Source organism: Semicossyphus pulcher, unplaced genomic scaffold, assembly GCF_022749685.1.
Source record: "Semicossyphus pulcher isolate SPU_LCO1_2020_fin unplaced genomic scaffold, fSemPul1.0.p SCAF_9, whole genome shotgun sequence".
NCBI lineage: Eukaryota > Metazoa > Chordata > Actinopteri > Labriformes > Labridae > Semicossyphus > Semicossyphus pulcher.
The window spans coordinates 16194795-16217073 of record NW_027211770.1 but is presented as its reverse complement, the minus strand read 5'-3'; the positions used below and the strand labels follow the sequence as shown (position 1 = coordinate 16217073).

At 41.8% G+C, this 22279-nt stretch overlaps 2 protein-coding genes across 4 annotated transcripts; one reads left to right on the top strand and one right to left on the bottom strand.

The window, feature by feature from the left end:
* The first annotated feature begins 53 nt into the window (after positions 1–53).
* On the top strand, positions 54–3746 carry LOC138584526 (zinc finger protein 27). 2 transcript variants are annotated; one of them, XM_069656790.1, is made up of 2 exons: positions 54–92; positions 1193–3746. In XM_069656790.1, exon 2 carries the CDS (start codon positions 1224–1226, stop codon positions 3033–3035), a length of 1812 nt encoding a protein of 603 aa, XP_069512891.1. In that variant the 5' UTR covers positions 54–92; positions 1193–1223; the 3' UTR covers positions 3036–3746. The 2 variants fall into 2 exon arrangements, with proteins under 2 accessions (XP_069512891.1, XP_069512890.1); XM_069656789.1 differs by having other exon boundaries at positions 63–398.
* kcnn4 (potassium intermediate/small conductance calcium-activated channel, subfamily N, member 4) lies at positions 3058–21738 on the bottom strand. 2 transcript variants are annotated; one of them, XM_069656791.1, is made up of 9 exons: positions 21309–21738; positions 16115–16216; positions 14117–14553; positions 10799–10934; positions 8549–8659; positions 6452–6573; positions 5457–5526; positions 4560–4726; positions 3058–4445 (listed from the first exon to the last, which is right to left on the bottom strand). In XM_069656791.1, the coding sequence occupies exons 1-9, from the start codon at positions 21708–21710 to the stop codon at positions 4442–4444; spliced, it is 1551 nt and encodes a 516-aa protein (XP_069512892.1). In that variant the 5' UTR covers positions 21711–21738; the 3' UTR covers positions 3058–4441. The 2 variants fall into 2 exon arrangements, with proteins under 2 accessions (XP_069512892.1, XP_069512893.1); XM_069656792.1 differs by lacking the exon at positions 3058–4445 and having other exon boundaries at positions 4556–4726.
* Positions 21739–22279: the final 541 nt, after the last annotated feature.

The window sequence follows — 22279 nt, the reverse complement described above, 5'->3', positions numbered from 1 at the left end:
TGTGATGTATTCTGGGAGATGTAGGCGATTCTTTTCCGGTGTAAAACGGATATGGAGGAGCTCGGTGTTTGGACGCCATCATCAACATGACGGTATCCTTAATTTTGAAATTTCATGGGTTTTTCTTTTATACATTGTCCTGAATCGTATCCATATGTTCGCCAACTGTGAAGATGTGTGTGCTTTAGACACAGATACAGAAAAGAGGCCTTTATTTCTTCCCAACACCCAAATGATGAACGTTACATACAAGTTAACGTTAACGCTAGCTTTGTATGTTTTCAAGTAACGTACAGTAACTGACTTGAGGAAATTATCAGCTTCTAGTTTGGAGGCAGCAATCTTTTTTAGTCTCTACATCAGGCAGCAGTTCTTTGGCCCTGTATTTGAAGACAGAGGTAAGTACAGTTGTGTAATGGAGTTGAATTGTAATATATTACCGTACTTCTCGTTACATGGCTCAAACACACTGTCTTCTCACACAAAAGAATTACTCGTTGAAATTCGTGCGTTTTCTATAAGCAATTAGATTACTAAAAAAACAATTGACATGTATGTTTAAAGTATCCTCCCACGTTTTGAGTCAAATAAGCGTATTAATGAACCTACTATTTGACCCGACTGTCCCTTTAGTCTTTACAAGAGTAGGACTCTTAATTTTTAATAAATAAGCAACATATTCAGAGAGGAATAATAACCTTACCTTCCTTGATCGTCTGGGAGATACTGAAAGCCTCTCTACCAGGAAGCTGAGAGACAAATAAGTGGGTTTTTTGTTTTAAAAATTGATTGAAAATTATAAACATTTTTCAAAGATACGACAAGGCTAAATAAAATCCCAGTGAAAAGTACTCTTCATAAATGTCTAATTTACATCAACCACATATTTCTTCAAAAAGTAAGTAAGTAAGTTATTTAGAAGTTAACCTTTTTAAGATAAAATATTTGCATCTTCACTCCCTTTGTTAGCATGTATAACAGTTGCTAATAAGCATAAAACACAAAGGTATTTAGTCATAAACCAAAGCATTAGATAAATGATCACATTCGACAGTTCCTGTTCAGACCTCTGTGCCAGCTTGTGAACTAGTTTTCAGGTTTTCATACATTATTGCAATATGTAGCATTCAGTTGTTACAGCTGATTTAATTCCCAAGCTACTTTCTTTAATTGATTCTGTCCATGTTTGCAGATCATCCAGATGTTGGCTTGACAAGTTCCTTATGTCTGAAGATTCAAGCAGCGATGAAGAATGGTGTGTTTCCTCAATAGGGCAGATCAATGATCTAGACCCAAAGGCCAAATGTTGGGAATGTGGCGAAACATTCAGCAAAATAACAACCTTGATGTCACACTATAAAAGCCACAATATTAACGCCACCTGCCACATCTGTGAAGTTACTTTCCGACGCCTGACGTCCCTCTCCACACACCTGGACAATGCACACTCACCCCCGTTCTGCAAAAAGTGCCACCAGTCTTTCAGTAACGTGTGGGACCTGAACAAGCATGCTGAGAAGCATTGCATGGTTTCAGCAGCTCCCTCTTTGATTTCCGCACTCAAATATCAGAGTCAGAACAGTGACAACTTCTCGACTGAGGTGCGGGTTTCCGTGTCAGAGATGAGACGTCGACAAAGAATCGAGATGAAGCCTGAGACATCTGGAAACAGTGTGGAGTACATAGTGGGTGAGGATGATAAAGAGATTGACATGGAAAGTGATTTTGAGATGGCTGAGGATTCAGATAGCTCAGTATCTGACGATGAGGAGAAGACACACTCTAAACCTGCAGATGATCCAGAATCAGATGGTGGCTCAAGTTCCACTGATGATTCTAGTGAGTGTTCTAATAGCCCGCCCTCTAAACCCCCCAATGCAGTCCTTCCTAATACCAATAAAAACTCAATATGTACAACATGTGGTAGAGGGCCTTTCAGGTCACTCAAGCTCCATTTACTGCACTGCAGTGGTGTAAGAGTGAAATATCAGTGTTTTCTGTGCAAGGAGCTCTTTCAGACTGAGACGCTTCTTAATGAACATTACATGTCTTTGTATTCCTGCGACGTCTGTGGACAAGTTTTCTCCAACGAGATCATGTACCGTCAGCACCCGTGTCCCAAAAAGAGCAAATCACCTCTGGCCCTCTTTTGCGCCGAGACGATGCCGCAAGTTTGTAACATATGCAAATCCTTTTTCACCTCTGAGAAAACCCTGTTTAACCATGTCACCAGAGTTCACACATCAGTGGTGAGCACAAAGGTGTGCATTATAACCAATCCATCAGCGCTGACTGATAAAAAGGTTGCATCAGCAGCCCAGGCTGCCACCAGTATTCCAAATGTGCTCAACCAGGTCGTTAATGGGAAGCTCCATGACGGCCAGAGCTATGCATCCTCTCTCTCGACATCGTTATCCACAGCGCCCTCGGCTGCGTCTGCCAGATCGGGGAAAGACAGCGCCCAGGATCAGCCTCCCATAGCACTCCCACCTGACACAACTCCAGCCACCAGCCAGACCTCTGACCCTGACTCCACACAAATGCCCACTATAATGGCCATGTTTGAGAACGACAGTCAGGATGTGGCTTTGATGAAACGTATGAACACAGGCTGGCGCTCAAAGACTCCTTACGTTTGCAGGCAGTGTGGCGCCGTCTTCCGGCAGCCCTCCCTCATCATCAGCCACCGATACCTCCACCGAGGCCCCCGCGTGCACCAGTGCCAGTGCGGCAGAGCATTCAAGCATCGGCTGCACCTCCTGCGACATTGTGTCCAGCACGCGGAAAGCATGAACTACATCTGTGTCAGCTGCGGGGAGACTTTCACAGGAGCCAAAGTGTTAGCTGAGCACATTAAAGGCAAGTCCAGGAAAAAATCCAGTTCTGGACGAACATGGAAACGTAAAGTAAAGAGGAAATGCAGAATGCCCTTTTCATGTGACTGTGGACAACTGTTTTTTAGGCCTTCAGCTTTCATATGGCACCAACTTAAGAACAGGACAAAAACTAAACATTTGAAGAAGCCCTCGAAATAACAAATTACCAACACATCTCTGGTTTATTCATAGTTTTTAGGCTCTGCTCTTCTGCTGTGTGCAACTCACTTTAAAACAAAGTAACAAACTCAAAGCAATCACATACACATTCATTCTTAATGGCTTTTAATTATAAGCATGTCCAGGATGGTTGCTGAAGTATTTTTAACAATGTGCAAATGATACACAGCAAACAAGGTTACAACAAGTTCCTCTTTTGACAACATACCCTGCGTGTAAATTAACCCAATGATTTTTCTTTTAAGTTTTCAGTTATGGATTAAAACACATGAAAAACTCCAGTTTACCCTTAAGAGAAAGCGTTAGTCCAGTTCTCCACTTTGTTTTCTCACAAAGTGCTTTTTTTAACAGTGCCGTTTGTATGGGAGTTTCTGAGTCTGCTTGTTTTTGGTTTTCCAGCTGATTCAAATGTTTTCATCCTGAAACATTGAAGACGCCTTCTGGTTGAAAATAACCTAGGACTTTTGTAGTGGTTGTAATAAAGTCCTTATGTTCTTAATATTATGAAGCCTACTTAACTTATGTCCACCAGATGGGGCTGTTTGGTTGCTTAAAGACAAGTTTACAAGGCATCTTGCACTAAAGTTTATTCTCTAAACAGGTGTAAACTGTTAGCTGTTATAATCACATGTAGACCTGAATCTTGTTGATATGCAATAAAAGAATAAGAACTTGAAATAAAGTTTTCTTCCACAATACTTGAACTGTATTGAACTTTCATTCACGATTTCATTCGTTATTCCATTTGTGGGTTAAAGTGAAAACCGTTCGAAGAGGAATTGTTAAAAAAAGAAAAGGAAAAATTCACAAATCCTGTTTGCAAACTTCAACTTGGTAACCATTAAACTGTCTGATACTGAAAATGAGGATTTGCGAGAGGCTTTTTTAAAACTGCTTTGGCTAACGCTGTAAAATATTTAAAATAAAATTAACATGTAAAAATATGTATCTTATTCCACGGGAATAAGGCAGCGACAGAATCCATCAGAGATACGTTACATAGAGCAAATATAAGAGCGCAAGCCCTGAAGACACTGACAGGAGGCTCTCCACAGTCCCTGTTTGAGATTCATTCAGTTCTTTGTCCATCCTCACAAATATATCAGATTTCCTAAAATGCATTGTGATTCTCCCACAGAGAAAAAGACTGGAAGGCTTATTTTGTCTGTATAGTTTTACAGCTATGAGTCATTGTGCAGTGCAGTCAGCACAGGGCCAGAAGATGAGATCTTTAGTAGGTATGCCAGTCCTCCAAGTGGTTCAGCATGTTAACAGTCTGCAGCAGCGCTGGGTGGAGAGCATGTGCCATCTCCCCTTCATGAAGACCGTATCCGAAAAACACCAAAGAAGAGTATTTGTCCCCGTGATACGTCTCTGAAGCCATGTCACCTGCAAAAAATCAACAAAGAAACAACTAATTTCCCTGAGCAGGCACATTCCGACACCACATCCTGCACTGTGTTGTCAGCAGATCCGTCCCTGGCAGCTGTAGGCGTTGTTTACCTGATTTCTGGGTTTCGGTGACGTAGGACGTGAAACAGCAGCTCAGAGGTTTGCTGGAAGCAGCGACTCAGCTCGTCCAGCTTCTGCTCCATGGAGAGGATTCGCTGCTCCAGCTCCCGATAAGAGTTATTCCAATTGGCACTGAGGTCGCACATGATCATCTGCATCTGTTGGAATCAGTCGCACAATGCACTTGGATAAACAAGGGGAAAATAAAGTGGGGTCCAAATACAGCCATTAACCTGTCTAGTTTAACTGGAATCATTGCAGACACATTTAAATATATGCAGCAGATTTATACGAAAGATGTGGAAAATCTGTGTCTCTTACTGACGGACTGAGTGGGTGAAATACTGCTTTATTGTACATGCGACAGTTTGGAGCTAACTTATTGGGACAGATGGGAAAAGCACCCAATTATTGCCAACTTAGAAATTGAATTACTTCCTGTTTTTGGCCGCTTAGGCAACGTGATCCAACAAAGACAACAAATCAACATTACTTCTAAGCAGTCAGACTGTAACTAACTGAATAGAAAGTGACCTTTGCGTGGTGTTCATTCAACATCTTACCAAGGGTCTACACTTGCAGTCAGGAGGCTCATTTGTATACAAAACAATCAACAAATAGACTAGAAATACCTGAATTACATATTAGTTCCTTTATATTGCAGGTTTATTCCAAATGGCAAACTTGTCAGGGCCTAAGAATTCCTGACACAGATGAATAATGAGACATTTCTAGAGCCTTTCAAGTGTCTGAACACCTTGCACTTAATGGCAGCCTGTAAAGTGCTGTGTAATATTCTTTTTATGATGAAAGTGTGATTAGGGAGCTTTGACATGTTACTTGGCATTCGTAAAATATATTATGGTGACAGCTGTTTTTTATTTTTACCTTCGGGAGGTCGACCATCTCACTGACGTAATCTCTCAGTTTTCTTTGCTTGAGGCGTAAATGTCGAAATCTGTGCAGGGAAAAAAGGTATGATGGGTCTCAGTCATGTGGAAGTACTTTAAATATTATCACATACATTTTAACTACATCCAAAGGTTACTCTGAGACAAAGGAAGGGAAAGAGTTTGAATTATTTCCATGTTGTAGCACAAGATCATTTATTAGTTTTTTTTAAAAAAAGGAAGGAAAAAGTTATTTTTTGTTGCATCCAGTGTTTAAATGGGTCAATAAGCAACGTGTAAACTAGTCTCTAAAGACATTAAAGAGAAGGTCTCTTATGCTGCGGCCCAAAGTGTGGAGGTGCCTCCCGCTCGTACTTTCCGCAGTTTGTTTATTTATAGAAGTTTTGCCCGGTGTAAAACAGGAAGTACAACCCTTCCACCAAGCGTACACACACACACACACATATTCCTGTTGTCAGGATAATGAACCATACAGTCACACTTCTGGACTTCCTGTCTTGTGCAATCCACTTGTTGGACTCAATAACAAGAAGACAAAACTTTACCACCAAAAGAGAAAAATAACTCCTTATTCTAACAGTTTTCTTGTTTTTTTTTAAAGTCTTCTTTTTTAAAGAAATGTGTCCAATATTCAGTGTGCTACTGTCACAGCTGTAACAGTAATAAAAATGTATTTTAATCGGATATTTGCCAGCATGTCTATAAACATCACCTGAATTATATACAAAAGGGTGGACCCTGTCCACACATGCCCGCCGATAATAAGGAAGCTAACAAATCTAATTAGTAATCTAAATTGGCCGTTTAAAACTGTAACTGTGTGGTTAAGTATGTTGACACTGAAGTTAATGACCTGTAAAATACAAATGTAAGGCACACAAACCAACACCCACTTACATCCTTCACCCAAACACACACGCATACACACACACGTCCTGCTTGAAGGTGTCATGCTGCGTTACAGTAACCCACACTCTGATGGCTTCCAGTAGGCCTCTCTGGTGTCTCCGGTGCTCGCCGCGGTTGCCCTTGGTCAGGTTTGTGCGGTGCAGTAGCCAGCATTCCCTTAGCACGTTAGCAGCAGCGTGGCGGATCTGGTGAAGAGACGGACACGTGAAAAATATTGATGATCAAACATGGATTTACCAGGCGCAGAAATGTGGTGTTAAGGCCTTACACGCTTGACTGATGGAAGCATGCATGTTATTTGTCGTAGGATCTGGTTCACGTCAATCTTTTTAACACAGGAAATAAAACTGTGAGTCAACCAAGGCAGCAGATTTAATCAACATAGTCTTCCGTGTTCAATCAGTGGACGATTTCAGATACATAGAACTATTAAGGTCTTTAAATTTAATTTAAAGAACAGAGAACTGATGGTACAAACATCGCAGGTTCTTCTGAATCACCTTTGTGCACTTTTCTCTTTGATCCTATTCATGTCTGTTTGTCTTCCTGCACAAATCACTGTAACAGCCCTGTGATGATGTCACTCTAGCCCTGTTGTGAGGGTTATTAATAGAGGCTGTCAGTGTCTGCATCCAGATGTCTTCCCTTGTTCCCATCAGTGTAAATCTGGACTGAAGAATTCACGCACATGCACACACAACACAACCAGCAAGGCATAGAGATGCACCTTGTGACAGGATGCAGCCACAAGGAGAAAGGAAATGGTTGTATCCTCCAAAGCGATGCACAAACTGCACTCACACGCCGCTGTACAGTTTAGTGAGGAGCTGTATAAAAACTACAAACAGAAACTAAGGCTGTAGGAACATTTCAATCGTTAACATTTAGCTGTAGTCCGAAGAAACTTTTCCAGCTTCTGACAATGTTTCCTTGTAAGTTTTTGATTAGCGAACACCTCCCTCTTGAATCCCGTCCAAGCCTACAAACAGAGTAACTCCTCTGCAAGTCTCTTCCACACACACACACACACACGCACAAACACACACATGCGTAAGCTGAACCAGTTTCCTGCCCTCCGCCGCACCGTCCTGATTTGACACACGTTTTCTTTCCTGACAGAGATCAGATGATTTCCTCGGCTTGACACCTTGAGAATGCTATAAAAAGGTTGGCAGGCCTCAGCTTCCTCCTCGTTTCCCACACTGTCGCGTCCTCTGGTGTCTCTTATTTAAGGAATAAAGGTTTTATATTAAGCCTCAAAAAAAACAAAACACACACGCCACACGGAAAGTAGTGACGCTTCCATCCTGACAGCTCCATCCGCTTCATGTTTCTGGCTACATGGCCGTAACCTCTGATGGAAGTCGATTGTTTATTAAATGTTTATGTGTGGAAGTTTACTTGACTATTGGATAAATATTAGCACAAAAAGCTGCTAAAATAAGAGCCTTTAATTTCAGTTTCTCCCATTTGTGAACTGTCAAATGTCAAAATCCCACATTTGTTGCACCTTTTATATTTGGCATTTGAATTTTAAACAGCCTGTGATAGGTTTCTTTCATTTCATGACACTAAACCTAAGACGCTTTCCAAATTAAAAGTAGGCTACAAGAAGCATATTGTGGTTTTATTGTATAAACTGTTGGATCTTAAGTGTCTAATTTCATCTCTTCATGCTTTGGCCCATTCAATACAAATAACATATTTTACGTAACTGCCGAGCCTTTTCCAAAGCATAACAAAGTGATTCAGTGTTGTTTTCTTTCATGGAGTGATATTATTGTCAGGCAATGCTGTGCAGACTTTTCAAATCATTCTGCACTTACAGCTGAACAACCGCGCGGTATTCCAGTAACTTTGAAAGCCATAAACACAGACCTAACATCCATTGAAATGAATTACCTAATTCAAACAAGTTTCCAGTTTCTGCCAGCTGATGAATGAAAGGGAAAGTACACGCAAAACATGCAAAATAAGTGGTATTGTGTTGAAGTAAAGCCCGTCAGAGTGGTGGAAAGGATAAGAAAGTCGTATTTGTGATGAAGGACAAAGGGTTCAATCAGAAGTGGGCGAGTTGGAATGTTTTTCTTAAGCACATAGTACAGTATTTTCATGATTTAAGCCAAAATCATTTTGCACACTAACATCCTGAGCTCTTACCCTTTTGGAGATCTGGATGTCCAGCATGAAGAAGTGCACATGTTTCTCTCCTTTGTTCAACGCCAGCGTCTTGTTCACCACTGCCACCAGCATGGCAGTGCAGGCTACACCCTAAAACCAGCACGCACACACACACACACACACACACACACAGAGACATGGCATGGTTACTGATGCATCAACCATCTGCGTGCCTTCCCAACAATTTCTCTAAAATCCTGAAGCACTGGCGTTTGAGCGTGACTACTGTAGCAACATCAACAAGGCAGAACTCAAGAGAAACTGATGTGGAACTTTTTCAGCCTAAATTTGTCTAAACCCTCGAGGGAGAGCACATATTCAGAAAACTGAATGTTGATCCTCTTACCTCATATGGTTTTATGCAATAAATCAAAGTTATATTTACACAGAGGGTCCAATGGTTAAATATAAGCCTCTGTGGCACGACTGTAGTGCTGCTTTCCTTTCAGAACAGCTCTGTGCTATTGCTGGACAAGAAACCACCGAATGATGGTGAAGATTGAGATCCGCACAGTTACACAAACAGACACGTCATAGGAAACACAGGCAAAACATTTAATGGCAACACATATAATGATAAAATATTACAAGTCGTTACCTGTTTCCTTCTGTTTTCGCTTGCATTAAAAAGAGAGAGAGGAGAAGAGAGAGGGATCAAGCAGGAGCAGAGGAGAGCACAAACCATATATTTATCCTTCACGCCAACAGCCACAAAATATCTATCATTACAATGTCTCTGAAACCTGGGAGGTTCCAACTCTTTCCTTGGACCCATCCACACACGCTGATGCATACAGTGTTGTCACCCCCTGAACACAGCTGCAAATGCAGTCATGGCTGGATTCAAGCACAAGTGCTGAACAACCGTGCTACAGGTGTGAGAGCCCGTGCGACTGGCTCCCAGGCCAGGACGGCCCTGATGGGAGCAGGGATTCTTTTTTTTTTTCCAAACCACTGGCACAGGTTGGCACACCCTCTTGTAGCAGTGGTGCCAAAGGCAATAAAGCACCTAAAAATGGATATGGTGGAAAGTTCTCCCTTATAAGGGGGAAACTTATAAAAACAAGGCAGACGGAGAAAGAGAGGGAAAAAGATTGTTTTCCACTCTGTCACAGAGGTGTCTGAACCGGACTGGTGCCCACATCCAGAGGCACGGCGGTGACTCTTATCTGCTTGTACCAGAGATTAACCCAGCACAGTTGAGTCAGGGAGGCCTTTCCGAACACACACAGACACTCCTCTTTGTCAGTGACTTATTGTTTATCTATCTGTAACTCTGTGTTTTATCTCAAATATCACTTCCCCATCCACTTAACCTTTCGTCTTTATCTGTGACCCTCCCTTCCACCTTTGTTTTAGTCCTAACCTTACCGATCCTTGGAAAACCAATTAAGGAATATTTAACCTCTAAAGTATCTCATCTAAGTTTAATGGGAAGAGAATCCTGTGAGCACAGCAGAACAGTGTGATCTCTCAGCAGAAACATCACTCCTCATACAGATTGTCTGTCTTTTCATGCGAGTGCCTGGTACCGCCGAGGTCCTGCAGAAGCCTTGTCTGTTAATTTACATCTGTGATCTAAATCACACACACACACAGGGGAAAGGCATTCATGTCTGTCAGCACAGCGAGGGTGTGCAGCCGGGCAAAAAGGGTGTAATGTGTCCAAGGTAACTAGCGGAACAGTGCAGAACAGGCTGGAATGTAACGCAAACCTTCAGTAGAGAAATGAACTGACCCGATATGAAATGGGAAAACCAAATAGGAAAATGGTGGGGAAGAGTTTCTGCAATGGAACAAAACAGACACAGCAGGGAATGAAACAAACCAGAGAGGATGATATGGAACAATTAAGTACAGAATAGAGCAGGATAGGGCTATAAAAGGCAGCAATAAAGAACAATATAGTCGGGAGGGACGGGGTGAAATGGAAATAATTAGAGCAAAATAGATTTAAATGGAACAGAAGACAAGAGAAAAGAGGAGAAGACAACGAGGCAGAAAGTGAAAACTGAAGTCAAAACAGGGGAAAACTGACCTACTGTAAGAACAAAAGCAAATGGAAATGTTTGAGAAGATACAGAAGTGAAACAAAGACATGATGTCTCCGTTGTTTCTGCTTATCAAACTGAGCTTTCGGTGATTACGGTGTTCTAGCCACTCATGCTGTGCTGGTTAGTAATTTGCTTTCGTATTACATTCTCTCAACAGGAAAGCCTGCGTAGTTACCATGACTCCAGTGAAGAGGCACACGGCCTTGCCACAGCTGGTGTTGGGCGCCACATCCCCGTATCCCACTGTGAGGAAGGTGATGGCTATGAGCCACAGTGCCGTGTCCATGTCGCCCGTCGCTGTTCCGGTCCCCCTGCAGGGGCAGAAACAGGGCCGAGACGGTGTTGTGATGAAACATGTAAGATGCATTTCTATGATCCGGCTATATTATTGGGAAAGTCCGCCCAGCTGACCACCAATGTCATTAGACGTTGATATTAAGTAGGATGTAGGATGCACAGTTTGGTGACCCAAAGTTGACCCAAAAAATGTCGACCTAAGTTTGACATAGAAAACTAACGACATCTGATGTTTAAATTTGGATGGTTTTAAGTTGTGTTTTATACGCCAAAAATTCAACGTCTTTCCCATGTTGATGTCAAGTTAATATCATGTCAATCATTTCCAACCAAAATTCAACGTCTCTCATGTTTTGGAGGTTGATGTCCAGACATTGTTAGGTTTTGACGTCAACCCAATTTTTTTATATCTAGATCAAACTTACTTCCAGTGGTGGTGCTTGATTTCAACTTTATTTTCACATTCAAACAAAGCTGAATGTCCGTGCAACATTTGAGTCCTATGTCTTTTGTCTTATGTTGCATTAGTGTCCGGTGCCAGCTGGGGAGAGTGTCGACAACATTCTTCACATAAACAAAATCAAAGTTAAGTTAGAAACCAAACATCCTTATATCCAAACACTTATGAGCATTTTTGACTTCTAAATACAAACCTGTGTTTGCCATTTTAAATCAGATTGCACTAACATTCTAGGGTCGACAATTTCCTCATAAAAACTTTCCTTAAATTACCTTCTTAGTTCAGTATGTAATGTGGTGTTACGGCTGTATGTGTTCCCTACACTGTTTGTCCCTTTTGCATTTCTGTTGTCTTCCCAGCCGTGTCTTCCCAGCTCGTCCCTGCTGATTGCAGAATGAGGTTCACCTGGTCTTGGGTGCTTAAAAACCCCAGACATGGCATCTGAAGAGAGAGGCTTTTGGAGTGGGGACTGCGGTGGTTCTGCCTCTCACACTGGGATTTTGTGTTGTTGTGTTCTAGTTGCTTTTGTTAACCTACAGTTAATAATTTGGTTGTTTAATTGTCATTTAATAAATCCCATGTATTTGAGTGTCTTAAGGTGTTCACATGGTTATATTTGGGTCAATTGTGTATAGTTGTTAGCCCCATAGGGCCGCCTTAGGGTGGGGCGTAACAGTGGAGAAAATAGAGAGACAGTTATTAAAGGCTAGTTAGTTGTGTTGACTTCATATGCAACTGTTGATTTTCAGAGGTATTTCCTTCAAAGATTGGCTGTATACATTTTGATTTAATTTGTTTTTTGGAAAATGAATTGATCGTCCAACATTCATGAGCTGTTTACGGACAAAATAACCAAATGGGAACGGTAAATCCAGCAAAATAAACATCCGAAAAATCTGCACACCAAATCCCATTGATGCAAAAATCTTAAAAATTTTGCCCTGAAGTAATCCTGCGCACTGAAACAAACTATCAGAACTTTAAAATACAGCATTCACCTGATTCTGAAACCCAACCCATTGGACTGTGAATCTACTAAAACTCCCTTTATATTTGTATTCAAGATACAGTCAATGTAACACCCATTTCCTGTCTTGAGTTTGATAAAGGTGTGGCATGTAAATCAAACAGTGTTATCAGTTATGATGCACTTCAGTGCAGCGCAGAAGACAGGAAGTGAGTAGGGGTGCAAACTTGTAAAACTTCAGGAGTTCAATGTACACGCGGCAGAAATGACACACAAAGCTAACACAGTGTGTGAGTGTTCATCTGTCTTCTGGATCTGGAAATCAACTGATGTTTAAAATGTCTGGTGTTACAGATGAGTGTTGAAAGGTCTGCTAGTCTTATCAGCTTTCAATCAGAAGCTTTTTTATTACCTTTGACAAGTAAAAACATACGAGGCCGAGACATGAGAGGGAAAAACCTCATTACCTCATTACATAACCTCTCATTAGAGTTCAAATGAAAAAATGAGCTCACGTTGTTCAAACACATTGCGGAGGATAACACTGACGTTTAGCTGGCTGGCGTTGAAGAGCAATTTGTTAGAGTAACTAAACAAAAAATCATGATTATCACATCAGTTATTTCAAATCTATTGTGAGCAGGAAAGTCAAATTGACCATCAAGATTTATGGAGGAATGTTAAACTATCAAGCATTTGGTGTACTTGCTGTGCATGTGTGTGACGAGGAGTGAAGTTTTTGGGGTAAGATAGTAACAAAGTTGTAGTCTGTCTGTGTGTGTGTGTGTGTGTGTGTGTGTGTATGTGTGTGTGTGTGTAGATAAAAAGAGAGGGTGGTTATAAAACTAATGGCCACGCTAATTTTTAAGGAAAGTTCGCAGTTACTTTTTCCACATGTTGAGTCCAGTCTATATTCGCTTATTGGGAGCAGCTAAAATTAGCCAAAAACTAAAGCAACGTTTATACAAGAATTTCTTTTATAAAATACTAAAAATACTTTAAGAGTTGCTGAGATGTTAAGTTGAGCTTTAACAAAAATGCCCACTTTATTTACGTTTTCTGCTAACAGTTGTGGAGCAAAAAGTTTGACGTTTGGTACGTATTTCTTTCCTGCCAAGCTGCTCTCATGTTTGTAAGCTAACTACGTAATAGCCACCAAATAGTAAGCTTGACTTCGTAAACAGACTAGAAATTGGTGAAAACAGCTAGCCTGAAAATCAAAAACTCTTTGTCTGACTCTGTAAAAGAAAACTCTTTTTACCTTAATACTTTGGACTGAGTCGTGCTAGCTGTTTATGCCTTCTGAGCTAAGCTAGCTTAGATGTTAGTATACAGATATGAGAGTGGTTTTAACCCTTAACCCATCTAACTCTTGTTTGTTTTCTTTCTTACTTCACTGCAAATTATATCAGCTGTATTAATTCATTTTAGTATATATTGATCATTGAAGGCTTTACTATTTAAAACATTTTCTAAGTTTCAATAGATAATGAGAGAAACAGTGAGCTCTAAGGTTACGGCATGTGCTTATTTATCTCTTTTTACCTCCCAAAGGAGGTTATGTTTTCAGTATCTTTTGTTGTCAACAGGATTATAAAAAACTACCAACCCCATGTTCTGGCTATCTGATCATCCTTCTCGTCTACGAAAATATAATGTAGTCATTGTAAAATCCACACAACACCACTATAATAGTTTGAGTTGTAACTTATGACACCACATTTAATGGTCAAACCATTTGTACTAATTAAACTCAGTTGTCTTCGTACCTCTCACAGAGAGTAAGCATCCAGGACGCAGTGACCCAGAAGAAGAGGATGAACACCAGCAGCGTGCGCGCAGGGTATTCGTTCATCAGTACCTTGAGAACAAAGCGGAAGGTGAAGTTGATGTTGTTGAGGGAGCCGATGCTCCTGTAGGAGGCGCTCAGCAGCACTTTGCTGCGCAGCAGGATGGCTCTGTGCACCAGGTACAAGCGCAGGAACATCAGTACTGATGAAAGCAGGTCGATGTCCATCAGGACCCCGCCGGACCGGTTGGAAACACAGAGCAGAGCCTGGGAAGAGGAGTTGAAATAATGTACAATCTCCGAGTATGAGCCAACAGGATGGATGACACAGACCAACAGCTCCAGAGTGATCACAAGAATCCTGTGGCTGGTCATGGCAATATGCCAGTCCACCTGGTTGTGATCAATGACGAACAGCTGGAAGATGGAGGAGGACAGGAAAGACAAGACAAAGCATTAGGGAAGAAAAACGTGAGTACTAATGGAGACAGAAACAAGTGAAAATAAAGAGAAAACTGTTAGAAATGCTATTATCAGGTTAATATTTACTGTTTGGAATCATATACAAACATTTAGACATTGGAATGGATAAGGGATAAATTATCTTTGTTTTTGTGATCTTGAAACTAACTGAAACTTTTTAACCGCAACTTACCACAAAACTTTCAATGATTTGTTACAAAAAGAACAAATCTGCTTGTTTTCATAAATACTATGGTTTTGGTTTCCTTTTTCTGTAGTCTGCGTAGTATTGACCAATGACATATCAGCAGTCCCTGGGAAGAGCAAAAGGGGCGTAATGCATTCTGCCGTAATGCCATCCCGGCTCCCATCAGCAGTCATCTGACGACGATTAGGCTTTTTATTCATCTCTGTAAACAGATATCTGCATGCAAGTGCAGCTAATACTCTGTTCTTAGACGTCATACCTCAACTCCAACTCCATTTTTCCGAGTTTGACTGTAAACAATGCAGCACATGGAAAATGTCTTGGCCGGATGTCCTTTGTCGCTAATCGCTGGCTACGCTGGCAGCCCCAAAAATGTTGGCAATCGCTCTAGGCTATATTGTTGTCAGATGAGAGCCAATGGGTTCCAAGATTGCACAAATACTAATTCCAGGTGTGTTTATGTGAGTTTTGTGTCTCAAGCTAAAAACAGAAAATGCAATGCAATCATGCAGTTATCTACAGAACACAGTTTGTAGGAGGCTGATAAAAGAAAAATGTTTTTGAATGATATAAAACTAAAGATATCCAATTTGAACATCACAGTATTCTCCTCTTTTCTCCTCCGATTGAGCATCTTGAGCTTCTTGATTGTGACCTCTGAAACCAAATATTCAAAAGCTATATCACTGCCTGTGTGTTGGTCTCCACCCTAAACCCCTTATCTCCTCTTCACACATGCATGGACCCCACTTGTATCAGACACACGACTTTCCACTGAACTGAAAACATTGCCGGTGAGATTATGAACCCAGCAGCCCGAAAACAGACAAAAATAGTTTCAGCCCTAAAAAGCAGTTCATTGTATTTGTTGTTCGACTGGCGTTTTATTGAATATGCGTGCTGTGGGTGGGCACATAAAAGAATGTTTACTCTGTTTAATTTCATCCAAATCTCTTTATGTATATTGAATTCCCAAACATCGGCATCGAGCCATGTGGATTGGAAAAATATTGAAGACCAATGTTCATGCTTGTGTGGGCTGAGGTTTTGGTCCAGGGTTTTTCACGCAAACAGCGAATATAACACAGATTATCAGTGTTGAGGCTAACATCAGCAGACCGAGAGCTCCTTCTTAAAAGATTGCCTCGAGTATCTCCAACAAAGTACTATTCTAAACATGCTAAATTAACAATAAGCATTACTGGCATAAAAAGACATGCACAAAATATGGCAAGTCAGGCCTCTAAGATCAACACACAAACTCTCATACTGACACACACCGCAACACAATAAGGGAAACACACTCACCCTGATGTCTTTACAATGGAAAGCTATGATTAGGGCCAGGAGACACCCAGTGGACAGAATGATGGAGGCGTTGATGATGATTATGATGGTGTCTGGCCTGTCCTGGGAAGGGAATGGAGACAAGGGAGATAAGACGAGAAAAGGAAGACTTTCAGCAACAGTTCAGATTTGTTTTCTTCCCATAAATTAGCTGTTTACCTATAAAGAAAAGTACTCAACTATCAGTTCAAATACTGGGTAACATACAGCATGTCCTATGACTCCTTGTATAAACAGACTCTTTGCTTCGATCAGCACATGGATACATAAGTTCAGGCACTTCATGTGTTTCATACATTGTACACTGACTAGTGAAATGAATGCTAAAAATCTACAGGACCTGGCCAACAGTAATCGTCATTTACTGTATATGTGAATAACACACTCAGTCTATGCAAACTGTCAATGCTCAAAATCAATTTCTAATCAATAATAATAATAAATTCCATTTCCTGCTATTTTAATGTTTTAACACATTAACTTTATTGTTCCTTTTTTCTCAATTTGGACTGTTCATTTTCCTAAAGACGGTGTAAATGGGACATTCTCCACAGTGTATGCGACCCAATCAACCCCATCCAGAATTCATTATGTTACTTTATCTTATTACAAACTTTGGTCAAATATTGAAACTACATGGTCGATTACAGTAATGATTAATGACTGTGTAATTCTGCTTTGTCTCAGCAAGTTAAAGAGCACCTCCACGCGTCATCCATCCGTCTCAGTGCAGCTGATGAACAGCAATGGAAGGTTTTAACGGGAAGTGCAGTTTAATGTGGTTTACAGTTAAAAAGATAATTACAAACTTTCTAACTTGAGGAAACTTGAGCGTGTAGGTGGTATGGTGTGACGTCGGTTGGCATGGTGCGCCCTTTTCCATAGTTTCTCACGTAGCATCCACATCATGTCAGTGCTTCCTCCAGAGCTTATTAGAAGACCCCACAACATTTCACCAGATTCCATAACAGAGACTTCAACAACACTTTTCGCCTGGATACTAAAATTGCTTTTGTAACATTTTTTTCAGCTGGAAACAGACATTTCAAGCCCGGTAAACCTAATTTGGGTTAACCTTAACACGGATTGTTACTCATAGTTTTGGAGGAACAACGAGCCACCGTCACCAGGACGGGCCACCCAAGGCAGAGCAGAAAAAAGTAACATTAAAACTCTGAATACAGTGCAAAGGAAGGTGGTCTGGCTTGTGTGTAATGTAATAAATAAATAGTTTCCAAAGAAATTAAACATGCAGCTGACTTTACTTTTCAAATTCGGCTCCTAGTCCGCTGGATTTCATTAGCTTTTATACACACTTGTGCTAATGGTCTCTTTTGGAGCTAAATATATCCTGTAATAAGCTGAGGAAGAGGCTGTAGAGAGACAGTCACCGAAAGGGAGACATCATAGCAGGTACACTTTAAGGTTCAGTTATTATTACCCACAAATCAATTCACTGGTAAGTAACCAGGTGACACATTCTATGATTATAGCTACTAAACAAACACTGCAGGGTAACACAAACACATGCAGTACACGTATTTGGTGAACAGATTACAGTTAGAGTGACACACATGCTAGTTATCACTGTACTGGACTATTTTGGTGACGTCTTGGTTAAACTTGTGCTGATGAGTGAATCAGGGTACTGATGCTTAGAGATGTTAGAGATGAACAAAAACCTGCACATCACGAGCCCGTAGGTGAGCCTCAAAGACTGCGTGTGAGCATCAAAGACCGCAGGTGAGCCTCAAAGACCACAGGTGAGCCTCAAAGACCACAGGTAACCCTCAGAGACCACAGGGGAGCCTCAAAGACCGCAGGTGAGCCTCAAAGACCACAGGGGACTCTCAAAGACCACAGGTGACCCTCAAATACCTAAGGTGAGTCTCAAAGACCACAGTAGACCCTCAAGGACCGCAGGTGACCCTCAAAGACCACAGGTGGTCCTCAGAGAGCACAGGTGACCCTCAAAGACCACAGGTAACCCTCAAAGACCACAGGTGACCCTCAAAGACCGCAGGGGACCCTCAAGGAACGCAGGTGACCCTCAAAGACCACAGGTGGTCCTCAGAGAGCACAGGTGACCCTCAAAGACCACAGGTAACCCTCAAAGACCACAGGTGACCCTCAAAGACCGCAGGGGAGCCTCAAAGACCACAGGTGACCCTCAAAGAATACAGGGGAGCCACAAAGACCTAAGGTGGGCCTCAAAGACCACAGGTGACCCTCAAAGACCGCAGGTGACATTTAAAGATGACAGGTGACCCTCAAAGACCACAGGTAACCCTCAAAGACCACAGGTAACCCTCAAAGACCACAGGTAACCCTCAAAGACCACAGGTGACCCTCAAAGACCACAGGTGAGCTTCAAAAACCACAGGTGAGCTTCAAAGACCGCAGGTGAGCTTCAAAGACCACAGGGGAGCCTTAAAGACCTAAGGTGTGCCTCAAAGATCGTAGGTGAGCCTCAAAGACCACAGGTGACCCTCAAGGACCGCAGGTGACCCTCAAAGAACACAGGTGAGCCTCAAGGACCACAGGTGACCCTCAAATACCACAGGTAACCCCCATAGGCCACAGGTGACCCCCAAAGACCACTTGGGAGCCTCAAAGATCGTAGGTGAGCCTCAAAGATCGTAGGTTAGCCTCAAAGACCACAGGGGAGCCTCAAAGACCGCAGGTGACCCTCAAAGACCGCAGGTGACCGTCAAAGACCACAGGTCAGTAGGACACAACTTTAACTGCAGATGTAGCCCTTTACTTAGTAGCTAGCTAGCTTTTGGTTAGCTGCGGTGTATCACTTACCCCACAGAAACCACTTCTAAGATTTCATAGTTCTTTTCAGGAAAGACAGGGGTTTCCTTTCAACAAAATGAATGCTGTAGTTCATTTTAATAATTCACGCTACCTGTTGTACATGCATTGATCGGTGAAACAAACAAGATAATGTATGAGGGCCAGATCTGGGTCACAGCTTAGTAACAGCAATGGCACCATCTTTTGTGCATGTTGTGTTTTTCTTAATGCATAAACACAGAATGCTGTTTTGGGTTGATGCCTTTAGGTCATCAGTCAGACAGCGCTCAGTGTGTGTGGGTGAGTCTTGATCACATTGCAGCATGCAATCTTTAAAAACAGACAACTCAGGACACTGTTATTCTACAGTTGTGGGCCCTTTACACTTGAAAAAGCTTCATAAAATCAGTAGTATTTGTACCTTTCTGTTTGAATTCACACCATTAATGGGCAGTTGGAGTCAAGATAGCTTAAGCGCTAATGAGCCAAAGAAAAGGAGTGACATTAGCAAGAGGAAAGAAGTAGTTATATATAATAAAAGAGAAAGAAAGAAATATAATGTTATTTTCTGATTGTTTGTTCACAGCGATTATGTTCTGAAGCACAAATTGGCAAACCCACACATTGCACTTAACTTTAATCCTTTTGGTTCAACATCAAGAGATCTTATTTTAAATATCTGTTGTTTTGAATTGTAAAGTCTGTCCAGGAAAGTCAACAAAGAATTGAAATAAAGAGGACAGCTAGCCGCAGCAGGTCAAGGTGCACACTCCTGGCTTCAGCACAACCAAACTCCTAACACAGAGACTTCTAGACTGGCTATGCAAACACTCTAATTATACGCTAAATGATGTGGAAAGATAGCCTGGAGTGCTGCGAGCAATCTTGCTGTAGGGGAAGAGGTGAAATGTGGAAAAACGGTCCATAAATGGACCGTTTTTCGTGCAAATCCATGAAAAGGTACATTTAAAATATAACTGTAGACATGCCTGAGCTTTGATAGCCCTGCAAAGGCGCCGAGTTTTGTTAATACAGCCCCTGTGTGACTAGATGAAGATGTCACAGCTCACATTCCTGACTTTGACATCTCATAAAGTTAAGATGAATGCTGACAGCAATGCAGCCTCTCCAAAATAATATGCTTCAACTGCAGCAGAGAGGACCTTTCCAGTGCATCAGCATTTCCATGGCGCTGATGCCTGTTGTTAGGAATAGACAGACACCTGTTCACGTTTGTAAACTGGAATAGCAATGTCATATTCATGCCAGCACCGTTAATTTCAACATGTTTCTCCCGCTCTAGCTCTCTAGAGACAGACATCAGGCATTATTTCAATAGGTTTCTCAAAAGCTTGTGGCTGATCTGAGTGAGAAAAGTGGAGCTCTCTGACACTGTAATCAATCACTGACTTCACAGCATGGAGGAGGTCTGATGTTTTGCGGCACGCATGAGAACTTTTTTCCACATGCGGAGCTGGCGTGTGCTCGAGGAAGTCAGGGGGAGTTAATAATTTGTTGATTGTGTGGCCTGGCATTGTTATCCACTGAGATCTGCATGTTAATGTCATGAGGCTGTGCTACCAAATAGTGTGTGTCTGGAAGCGGAGGAACTAATCAGTGGGTCAGGGGGGGTCAAAACCCAGGTGTGGGTTCTGCTGGTGTGCTGCATGCATGGGGCCTGGGCTGTGTGCTAATCAAGGAGGTTGTTATGACAGCAAATGGAGCGATTGTGTAAGAGTGTTTTTCAGTTTTGGTCAAATCTTGTCACTAAAATTTGCATGAATAAAAAACATAAACTTACAATGTGGTAAAATATAAAAATATTAATTTGTTAGAAAGTGTTCTAATATACAGTAGTCCTACTACAGTAGTAGTAGTGGGGTGAAAAACTACGAGGAGCACTTGTAACTGCTACAGGATGCTGCCAAACATTAGCAGAGCATCAGTCAGCGAGCTTCCACTGCATGGTGCTGAAAGGAAGAACGATGATGATGATTTTTTAATCTGTGATTTAATAATGAGTTTAATCACTAAAATGTCTTGACAAGCTGGGAAGGTAAAGTGAATATTTGACTTCTTTACGCAGCATGCAATGTTGTGTGAATGTTGTATGTCTATGTGAGTGCAATGGCTCAATTTAGACAAGTTTTGATTTAATTGTGAGATTAACATTTATAACCAGAACTTATCATATTGAGAATTGCAGAGGAGACGGAGGCAGGGAGCGTGCCTTCAGGCTACAATTTGTCAACAAAGCATTTCTCATCTAGTTATTTGATTTGCAGTTCAGTTTTATACGCTTACTCTTATTCGTTCAACCCTTTCACCATAAGTGGAGTTAATTCATCAAACCTACCTGGTTTTTACAGTAGCGACATATCTCTGCGTGGACGATCATGAGCAGTATCCCCAGCAGAGCAGCGCCCAGAGACATCGCGCAGAGCCGCTTTTTATCCTCAAGCAGCAACTTTCTGTCTCGCAGTCTGTGGAGGTCGTCTCCCTCCATGAGAGCTGTCCGCTTCCCCGAAAGAGTCAAGGATACTTCTGCTGAATCGCCACTTTTTCGACCGATCAAGCCATCGCAGTTCACACAATCCACTTTGGAGTCGCCGTGTAGATTTCGGTTTGTCATCTCCATCTCCAAAGCGCACATGAAAGCACCGCCGGCTGTGCCTCCCTCGCTGTGGTCCCCCTCCGCTGCTCCGTCCTCTGCCTGTCCGCTCTCCCTGCTGCTTCCCCCCACAGTCGGGGAAGGCATAGTCCGATGGGCGCACAGTGAAGCAGGCCCTTCTCTCGTGTGTCGCTCATTGAAGTAGCGGGTTCACAAAAGCACTTAGCCTCTAATACACCTTCACCTTACCACCCCTACCAACCTGCGCGGCATGCTTACGCGCACTGATGTCACGTGCACACTACAGGAGGCTGTGTACTCCTATTTGCGTGGCCTATATTTTAAGAGTGCGAATTATTTGTGTGCTGAATTTGCGAGAACTCTGCTTGAGTGTAGTATCTCAGAAAAACATGGCCACGAAAAGTGAAACTTATTTTAAGGCTACTAAATTTGGACACTTCTGCTCGGAAAAATTGAGTTTGGTGGAAATCGTTTTTCTATCAAGATAAGAAAAATGTTTGTGCGGTTAATTAGCAGTGTACATACTAAAAATATTGTACCACGAACGAAGACAAGGAATGTTTTATATATTGGTAACACGCTGCAACAGTGGAAAGTCTCACGATAGCTTTAGAGTGACACCTTGTGGTGGAAAACTTTAATCCTCTGGCTTGTTGCTGACGCTTCAAAACATGATTCAAGGTCTGTTTACCTTG

Excerpts from the sequence above, each read along its gene's own strand:
- LOC138584526 (XM_069656790.1), top strand. The coding sequence starts at position 1,224 with ATGTCTGAAGATTCAAGCAGCGATGAAGAATGGTGTGTTTCCTCAATA.
- kcnn4 (XM_069656791.1), bottom strand. The coding sequence starts at position 21,710 with ATGCCTTCCCCGACTGTGGGGGGAAGCAGCAGGGAGAGCGGACAGGCA. Across the intron at positions 8,660-10,798 it reads GCCTCTTCACTGGAGTCATG|GGTGTAGCCTGCACTGCCAT; the intron begins GTAACTACGCAG and ends TGCTGGTTTTAG. Across the intron at positions 5,527-6,451 it reads CTACTGGAAGCCATCAGAGT|ATTTCGACATTTACGCCTCA; the intron begins GTGGGTTACTGT and ends TTCCCTGCACAG.